At 34.1% G+C, this 10,380-nt stretch overlaps 2 protein-coding genes across 2 annotated transcripts in view; one reads left to right on the top strand and one right to left on the bottom strand.

Moving 5' to 3' along the window:
* The window catches only part of LOC144959238 (uncharacterized), an 87,170-nt gene that overhangs the window by 14,000 nt on the left and 62,790 nt on the right, over positions 1 to 10,380 (bottom strand). The window contains exons 8-11 of the mRNA XM_078891779.1: positions 4,154 to 4,279; positions 3,745 to 3,864; positions 2,818 to 2,943; positions 100 to 225 (exon numbers count right to left, since the gene is read on the bottom strand). Coding sequence (XP_078747905.1) covers positions 100 to 225; positions 2,818 to 2,943; positions 3,745 to 3,864; positions 4,154 to 4,279 — 498 coding nt within the window. The remainder of the gene's footprint in view (positions 1 to 99; positions 226 to 2,817; positions 2,944 to 3,744; positions 3,865 to 4,153; positions 4,280 to 10,380) is intronic.
* The window catches only part of LOC144959083 (uncharacterized), a 107,873-nt gene that overhangs the window by 73,777 nt on the left and 23,716 nt on the right, over positions 1 to 10,380 (top strand). The gene's annotated exons all lie outside the window — the stretch shown is intronic.

The following is a 10,380-nucleotide window of genomic DNA, read 5'->3' as shown; positions in this document are numbered from 1 at the left end:
TGTGCTGTTGAGATCCGGCACACTACCTGTCTGACAAAAGATGGGTTAAAATATCTGTTGATTCTTGACTACAGTATTCTTTTGCCATGATATACTTACTTTCTTTACAAACATTTCCATCCACATAGTGTGTATGATAGTCACAATCACAAACTTTATTGGTACAGACGAGTGGGGCTTCACATTCGCTTGGTAGACTTGAACACTGCTCCTGTTTTTTCTTTTCTGTTACAGGAAGACCAAATGCAGGAAAGGATGGAGGGGGGGGGAGTATATTGTATTACACTTTACGTAAATGCATATTATACGAAGGTATATTTATCCAAATTGACGGCTTTGAAATTAAAATCTACAGGTTTAAATCCTAATACATGAAGGTGGATTATCGATCATGTCTGTCATTTTTTAACGTATTTTTTATAAAATGAATAACCTAACCAAAAAAAAACCCGAGGGCTATGTTGAGATGGTGGCCAATGTATAAAAAATAGATTTAAGAATACTTTTGGAAGGCTCGAAAAAAAACTTCCTATTTCTGGTTCCTAGTTAACCTTCAAAAAAATTGTTCACATCACGGCATAGTACAAGATTTTGGAGCCATGTGTACAATATTTCGATGATTTAAGTTTTAAGATCGAAAAAGAGTAGAAGGAGAGGAAGAAGTATTATAAGAAGTAATAGTAGTTAATTGTAAAACCAGTAGTAGTAGTAGTAGTAGTAGTTGTAGTAGTAGTAGTAGTAGTAGTAGTAGTAGTAGTAGTAGAGTAGTAGTAGTAGTAGTTGTAGTAGTAGTAGTAGTAGTAGTAGTAGTAGTAGTAGTAGTAGTAGTAGTAGTAGTAGTATTAGTAGTAGTAATAGTAGAGTAGTAGTAGTAGTAGTAGTAGTAGTAGTAGTAGTAGTAGTATTGGTGGTAGTAGTAGTAGGGGTAGTAGTAGGTGTTGTTGTTGTTTATTTTATAGTAGTAGTAGTAGTAGTAGTAGTAGTAGTAGTAGTAGTAGTAGTAGTAGTTGTTGTTGTTGTTGTTGTTGTTGTAGTAGTAGTAGTAGTAGTAGTAGTATTAGTATAGTAGTAGTAGTAGTAATAGTAGTAGTAGTAGTATTAGTAGTAGTAGTAATAGTAGTAGTACTAGTAGTAGTAGTAGTAGTAGTAGTAGTAGTAGTATATAGTAGTAGTAGTAGTAGTAGTAGTAGTAGTAGTAGTAAGTAGTAGTAGTAGTATAGTAGTTGTTGTTGTTGTTATTGTAGTAGTAGAAGAAAAGAAGAAAAGAAGAAGAAGAAGAAGAAGAAGAAGAGAAGAAGAAGAAGAAGAAGAAGAAGAAGAGAAGAAGAAGAAGAAGAAGAAGAAGAAGAAGAAGAAGAAGAAGAAGAAGAAGAAGAAGAAGAAGAAGAAGAAGAAGAAGAAGAAGAAGAAGAAGAAGAAGAAGAAGAAGAAGAAGAAGAAGAAGAAGAAGAAGAAGAAGAAGAAGAAGAAGAAGAAGAAGAAGAAGAAGAAGAAGAAGAAGAAGAGAAGAAGAAGAAGAAGAGAAGAAGAAGAAGAAGAAGAAGAAGAAGAAGAAGAAAGAAGAAGAAGAAGAAGAAGAAGAGAGAAGAAGAAGAAGAAGAAGAAGAAGAGAGAAGAAGAAGAAGAGAAGAAGAAAGAAGAAAAGAAGAAGAAGAAGAAGGTAGAGGAATGTTATTCACGCTTAGAAATGTTTTAATCACGCTGAACAGAATAAGAGAAAAGGTAAGGAATATCTTCACCTTCACAAAGCTGGTTTAGAAGAGATAGACGCAATGCAGACATAGTGTGGGCCCATCGGTGGCTTAAAGCCAGAACGGAGAAATATAAGCAAAATTTTACCATAATTGGAATCGATTTGAGTTCAGCTTTCAACACTATATGTAGAACCAAACTGTTATTAATCCTTGACTCATTCTTGGACAAAGATCACGTTAAGCTCATAAGATACATATTATCAAATACCGCATAACAATTTGAATCAGGAAGAGAATTAACAACAATATTAACCTTAATTAGATCCCCCAACCCCCCCCCCCCCCAAGGAGACAACTTGAGTCCAATTCTATTCACGATATACCTCGACTCGGCCATGAAAGATCTAAGACTAAAATTTCCACCAATAAAGAAGATCATTCGTGAATTGATATACGCAGATGATACAGACCTAATCTTTGAATCAGAACATCAAGCGAAAATATACTTGCCAATAATATCAACTACCCTCGAAGCATGGAATCTTAAAGGCAATCGATCCAAAACAGAATATCAAAAAATCAACAGAAATTTTAATGAATGGAAAAGTGTACTTAAACTAGGCAATTTGATCAACGAAAATGAAGGCATCAGAAAACGAAAGCAGCTGGCCACCAATGCATTCAACCAACTCAAAAATGTATGGAATAGAAATAACATAATCTACGAGAATAAACAAATACAGATTTACGAGGCACTGACTATTCCGATATTGACATATAATTGTGGAACCTGGGGCCTCACAAAAAAAAGAACTTAGAAAGTCTCGATTCATACAACAAACATAAAAAAAGACGTGCCATGGATCACTTTTCAATTCAATGTTCATGGTTAACTATATAGCTATCTATTATAATCAGTTCATAAATTATTTCATCCCTGTGGAAAATGGATAATATTTTGAATAAATATCATAATGAAAAATCCAAAGTTTAAGTAGATAATTCATACATTAAATAATATACATGTGCTGTTGAGATCCGACTTACTATATGTCTGAGAACAGATGGATTGAAATATCTGTTGATTCTTGACTACAATATTCTTTTGATATGTTATGCTTACTTTCTTTACAAACATTTCCATCAATATAGTGGGTATCATAGTCACAATCACAAACTTCATTGGTACAGACGAGTGGGGCTTCACATTCGCTGGGTAGACTTGAACACTGCTCCTGTTTTTTCTTTTCTGTTACAGAAAGACCAATGTTGGAAATGGGAGTGGGCGTATTTTATTAAACTGTACATAAATGTAGATTGTTGGAAGGTATATTCATCTAAATTCAGTTGCCTTTGAATATAAAATAATAGGTTCAAATCGTAATATGGAAATTTGGATTTTCAGTCATGACTGTCATTCCTTAGAGTATTTTTATATAAAAATGAATAAACTAACAAAAAAATAAACAGTGATATGTCGGGATGGTGTCGATATAAAAGAAATTGATTTTAGAATACTCTTGTAATGTGTCAAAAAGAATTTCACAATTTTTAATTGCAATTTTACATTCAAAATCATTTTTCACATCGGATTATTACTAGATTGGAACCATGCGTAAAACATTTCGATGATTTAAGTTTAAAGAAGGCAATGAAGAAGTACTTGAAGAAGTTTAAAAAGAGGACGAAGAAGGAGAAAAAGAAGAAGAAGAAGAAGAAGAAGAAGAAGAAGAAGAAGAAGAAGAAGAAGAAGAAGAAGAAGAAGAAGAAGAAGAAGAAGAAGAAGAAGAAGAAGAAGAAGAAGAAGAAGAAGAAGAAGAAGAAAAAGAAGAAGAAGAGGAAGAAGAAGAACATGAAGAAAAAGATGAAGAAGAAGGAGAAGAAAAAGAAGAACAGCAGCAACATCGACAATGTCAATAAGAACATTTTTTAAAAATCATAAGAGATTTTCATGATTTAAAAACATAGCAAAATCAAATGTCATGGTTTCACTCTAAAACTGTGAAGTTTCAAATCTATTATGTAAAAGTTTTAAAAATTAAAAACTTACTTTGCCTACAAAAGACTCCATCTCGAAATTGATCTTCAGTGCACGAGCACCAACCTTTGATGCAGGATATTGTCTCCTGACATTCATATTGTTGTAAACACTTAGCGGTGAATGGTTTTCCTACAAACATAAAAAATAACACGTGGCATGGAACACTTTTCAATTCAATGTTCATGATCAGATATATAGCCATATATTTGACACAGTTCATAACTTATTTCATCCCTTGGGATCATGGATAATACTTTGAATAATTATCATAATAATATTCAAAAGAGTAAGTACACAATTAATTCATTAAATAATATATATGTGCTGTTGAGATCCGCCACACTACCTGTCTGGCAAAAGATGGGTTAAAATATTGTTGATTCTTGACTACAGTATTCTTTTGCCATGATATGCTTACTTTCTTTACAAACATTTCCATCCACATAGTGTGTATCATAGTCACAATCACAAACTTCATTGGTACAGACGAGTGGGGCTTCACATTCGCTGGGTAGACTTGAACACTGCTCCTGTTTTTTCTTTTCTGTTACAGGAAGACCAAATACACGAAAGGATGGGGGGGGGGAGTATATTGTATTACACTTTACGTAAATGCATATTATAGGAAGGTATATTTGTCACAGTAAAGGTTGTTCACAAATATCTTATTAAATTTTATGTTATTAAGAACTGAATTCATCTCACTCCAGTTATATTTCGGTAGGCTTAGATAAACTTTACCTTCTAATATTAGATCGTCTTTCCTTTTATAGCCTTCCCTCGAATTAATTTATAATTAGTGAATACTTTTTGTTCTACATTCTGTCACGTAGCCACTTATTATAAAAGCTGATAGGTCTAACATTCTACACTCACTTCTCTCCACAATCTATGCCGGACGGCTAGTCGCTCTATTCCTTATATATACTGGAAGATTTTTATCTTTTGGGACTTTGTAGATATTATATCAACACCATTAAGACGCCGGAGCTTTTAACTTTGATTGTATAATCTTCAAGGATCAAACCCGAGCCCGCTGTCAAAGATTTATACAATAACCCCTTACCAATTGCATGGAAGTGGAATTTTACGAGCCCGAGCCTGTTATCAGACGAATATATCATCCAAACCTGTCAACTGCCTGGAAACGTAAACTTACGAACCTGACATATTATCATAAGTTACGTAATATATTCACATCTCTATTTGTAACTGCCACGATCACTGTTTATCTCTTTTAATTAAATTTCATCATTATTTTTATTTCATTGTAAACAAATCGTTAATTGTTTTTTCATTTACAATAACTAGTAAATTCTGGGGCCTCATTCTACATATATCTTTATGCATAGTCGAGTAGCTCTTTACTCACTTGAGACCATGACATTTTGGAGGGGACACATATAAAGAATTGAATTTATTTAGTTACATATATCTATTTCATCTAACTTTAAAGTTTAAATTGTAAAACTCTTAATTGCCCCACTTGATCATATTTTAATTGAACTCCCTATTTACAGGATTATTTTTTTTTCTTTTTCATTTCTTCATTTAAATGGAATAGCAATTTATCCATTCATTCTTTCATTCAAATTGAATAGCATTTTATTGATTTATTCTTCATTCATTTATTCATTTATAAATTATTCATTCATTCATTGTTCATTCATTTATTCATTCATTCATTCATTCATCCATTCATTCGTTTATTCACTCATTTATCCAATCATTCATACATTTATTCCTCCCTTCATTCGTTCATTCATACATTATCCATTCATTCATTCATTCATTCATCTATTCACTCAGTTATTCATTCATTCATTCCTTGTCCACTTTGTTATTATATCACTCATTTCATTTTGTTGTTTGTCTCATTCATGAATTGTTTTCAATATGTTTACATTCCATAACGATTCATTCACCTATCATCCAATCACTCAGTGTTGTGAACACATTTTGTAACTATTGTAAATCTTACGATATTTTATTGTTTTGTATTTCAGACATCACTGTTAAACACTCTTCAATGCCTAATTACAATTGTTGAACAACCATTGAACAAGAGAGAGGTCCCAGCCACGAACTGATTTGGTAAATATATCCTTCATTATTCTCTTTTACATGAGTTGGGCATCACATAGTAACTATAGACATCGTGATTTGTTTTGCATAGTGATTTGTTTTAAATGCATTTTTGGCATATTACTGTTACCGAAAACCACTTATATATTATGTTCTGAAAAGTGAGTCTTTAAAAACTAAATAATAATAAAAGGAGTCTACTAGCCGTCGTGTTATATTTAGTGATAGATAACTTGGGATTATTTTGGCATCCTATTAGTGTTATCACACTCTAGTATATTAGCGTCATTGCGAATAATTGTACACAAACTAGCGACGAGTCACAAACATTGGTGATAAATTTTTCGTAGTAACATAGTTTAGAGTACACGCGATTGACACATTGTTATTGACACAAGTCATAATAACTCCGCATTGTATTGACACATTGCTTTATAAGATATAACGATAAAAGGCATCAAATTCAACATACATAATAAGTTGAAATAAGAGAGAAATAGAACAGTTCATTCCAGTAAGTGTAAATAAATAAAACAGTCAGTAACAGTATCCTGTCAATATAATATATATAAGATATCGTAACTAATTTATTGCAAAAATGGAAGCATATAAAAGATACTTAAGTCTCGCAAAGGACTTAGAAATACCCCAGGAAAGAATATTTTCATGGTGCAAAGAGAAAATAAAAGAAGAAAAAGAAGAAAGAATTCGTAGAGAAGAAAAAGAACACGAAGAAAGAATTCGTAGAGAAGAAGAAAATGAAGAAAGAATACTTAGAGAAGAACGAGAAGAAAGAGTCCAAGAAAGGGAACTAAAAAGACAAATAGCTTTAGCAGAAGAAGAAACCAAAAGGACCCAAATGATGCTGGAAATTGAAAAAAACAAAAACCGGTCATGAAAGAAAACATAATAATAGTGATGAATCTTTCGTGAAACTTCCACGCATGCCAACATACGATGAACGCTCAGACTGTCTAGAATCCTTCTTACACCGATTCGAAGTTCAGGCTAAAGGTTATCGTTGGCCAGAAAGCAAATGGGCCACAGCCTTGATTAACTGCTTATCTGGAGAACCGCTAAAAGTTTTCTATACCTTAACAACTGAAGATGCAGATGATTATGGTAAAATTAAAGACGCTCTACTAAAAAGATTTAGATTAACGGAAGATGGTTACCAGGAAAGGTTTCACACTGCAAAACCGGAAAGTGGAGAAGACTTTAATACATTCGTGAACCGAATTACTCAATTTCTAAATCGGTGGCTTGAGTTGGCAAACGTAAAACAAGACGACTTTGCAGGCCTTTACTATCTCACGCTGAAGAATCGAATCTATCAAGCTTGCAACCCAGATTTAGTCGCATTCTTTAAAGAGAGAAAGCCAGAAAACTTGGACAAATTAAAAATCTACGCAGAAAACTTTAACAGTGCACATCCATTGACACCCCTTAGCAGAACATTGAAGGAACCATACTACGCTGCCGCTGCTCAGAGTCCATGTACACCTAAAGTTCAATACTCAAATAGAACGAGCCGATCAATCACTCGGAACACGCAAGTGAAACAAGATGATCATAGTAACAAACCATGGAACAAACAGTTCAATAGAGACCATAGCCGATCCTATCAAAACAAAACAAGAAATAGCACTGACAATAATACTGAGTATAAGAAAACCAACAAACCTATAATTAAATGTCAATATTGTGGAATGAAAGGCCACACAGCAGACAAATGTTACAAAATCGTGGGATATCCAAAAGAAACTGCAAATGCATCACTCCAAACCAGTGTAAATAATCAGACACGAGTAATGTCAGGAGAAAATATAAATGTGTATTGCATGAAAGGTATGTCACTTTTAACACAAACTCACAAGTCAGGATCGCTATTTTTTTGTGAAGGCAAAGCTAATGGAACTGATTGCAAAATATTGAGAGACACAGGATGCAGTACAGTAGGAATAAAAGCATCTTTGATCAATGACGAAGACAAAACTGGAAAAACGGTACAATGCATCACATTCAGTGGCACAGTCGAAACCTTTGAAACAGCTAACGTGTACATAGAAACCCCATACTATACAGGAATAGTGGAATGCTGTATACTTCCCAACCCCGTCGCTGATGTTATTGTTGGCAATATAAAAGGTCTTAAAGACAACCCAACAGATGTAAAAGAATGGTCATTAACCCAAGAAACAGCTTGTCTAGCAGAAACAAGAAAGATGACTAAGACAACAGAGAAGCCAATGACTATTTCTCTTGAACCACAACAATTTGACAGGAACACGTTCATTGAAGAACAGAAAAAGGACCCGACTTTAACATCATATTTCAATATCGCAAACAAAGGGACGAAATCAAAAGTTGAATACATCATTGAAAAAGATATTCTGTTCAGGTTACATTGGAAAAGAAACAAAATAGCTAAACAACTGGTCACGCCGAGTATTTACAGAAACAAAATCCTTGGAATAGCGCACGATTCAATAACTTCTGGACATCTTGGGAGCTCTTCCACATTGAAGAGAATATCCGAGAATTTCACATGGCCTGGAATTACTAAAGACGTCCGAGAATATGTGAAATCGTGTGACACATGCCAAAGAAGAGTCGCAAAAGGCAGAATACCGAGATTGCCATTAGAGACAACCCCAGTTATTGAAAAAGTTTTTCAAAAAGTTGCAATTGACATTATAGGCCCTTTAACAAAATCAGATAGAAACCATACACACATACTAACACTAGTCGATTACGCAACCAGGTGGCCAGAAGCGATAGCATTGAAATCAACTACATCAGATCACATAGCTGAAGCATTGATGACAATTTTTACTAGAATAGGCATACCAAATGAGATACTGTCGGACAATGGACCCCAATTTACATCACATATGATGCATGAAACCATGAAACTCATGGAATCCAACACTCATTCACAACTCCCTACCACCCCCAAGCAAATGGTCTTTGTGAAAGATTTAATGGCACTCTAAAGAATATGTTAAGAAAAGTGTCAGCAGAAAAAACAGATGATTGGGACAGATACTTACCAGCAATCCTATTTGCATATAGAGAAATACCCCAAGAATATACAGGCTACTCCCCATTTGAGTTGATGTATGGACAATCACCTCGCGGCCCGATCAATATAGTAGCCGACATTTGTAAAGGGAATGAGGAGGACAATAACGAAATTATGTTTGCTTACGAATATGTAAGAAACCTGACAGACAGAATAGAGGACACGTGTAAGCTAGCACAGGAATCCGTCACTAAAAAAACAGAAAAATACAAGGAATACTCTGATCGCAAAAGCAAATCAAGAAAATTTGAGATTGGTGACAAAGTACTAATACTCTTACCCGATGACGAGTAAACTCTTAGTTGCATGGAAAGGACCATTCAAAATAATAGCAATAAAATCTAATGTTAATTACGAGATTAAATTAACAACACAACAAAGACATTCCATGCACATATGCTAAAAAAGTATTTTGATAGAGACACAGTGTCGCAACCTATGTTTACTAATATCGAAGCTTCAAATGCAGGATTAGTCATACCGTTGGTCATGGGACACAGACACCCGAGACAGAAAAACAAACAAAAATCGCACAATTGCAACCACCTAAGACAAAAAAAGAAGTACGCAAAGTACTTGGGCTCCTAAATTTTTACAGGAAATACATTTACAACTTCGCGCACATCGCGACACCGCTAACAAATCTGACAAAGAATGGGTCACCGAACAAAATTGTTTGGACAGAAGCGTGTCAGAATAGCTTTAACCAATTAAAGGCATTACTCTGTTCAGAACCAATTCTTAAATTACCCGACATGTCAAAAGAATTTGTTGTAAGAACTGACGCGTCTGATAAGGGCATCGCAGGTGTACTATTACAAGAGCATGAGGGAACTCTAATGCCTTGCTTATATGCAAGCAGAAAATTATTGGACAGAGAATCACGATACTCTGTAATAGAGCGTGAAGGACTGGCCATCGTCTTTGCTTTAAAGACATTCAGCAGATATCTACTGCTAAAAGAGTTTGTGGTCGAAACGGACCATAAACCACTCACGTACATAAGAAATAACAAAATGAATAATAGTAGAGTACTAAGGTGGAGTCTATTTTTGCAAAATTACTCTTTCAGTATCTCTCACATACCAGGCTGTGAAAATATTCACGCCGACCTACTTTCTCGATTAGTGTAAACACGTGAGAAGGGTATAACTTAACCTCCCATGCATACTGTTAGTTACCTCGCAAATTATGCCAAATCAGAACGCACAATTTCGATAATTTTATTTGTAAACATGATGACCCAACTTAATGTAACATTGAGTATTGTTTGGATATATATACCATACCCATTCATGATTTGGGAAATCTTCTCTTTATCTATTATTGTTATGAATTTTCACTCATTTATGATTAATAATTGAAATGTCAATATTTCATTTACATTTTCATTCATTTCATTTAGTAAATTACCTTCATATCATCGACATAAATCATGCTTCATTGCCATCACTATTGTTTATCACAATGATTTG

This window comes from Berghia stephanieae, chromosome 13, assembly GCF_034508935.2.
Source record: "Berghia stephanieae isolate SIO BIC M18660-M18661 chromosome 13, UCSD_Bste_1.3, whole genome shotgun sequence".
NCBI lineage: Eukaryota > Metazoa > Mollusca > Gastropoda > Nudibranchia > Aeolidiidae > Berghia > Berghia stephanieae.
Note: the sequence above shows the minus strand (reverse complement) of the source record. Positions and strands in the feature narration are given on the sequence as shown.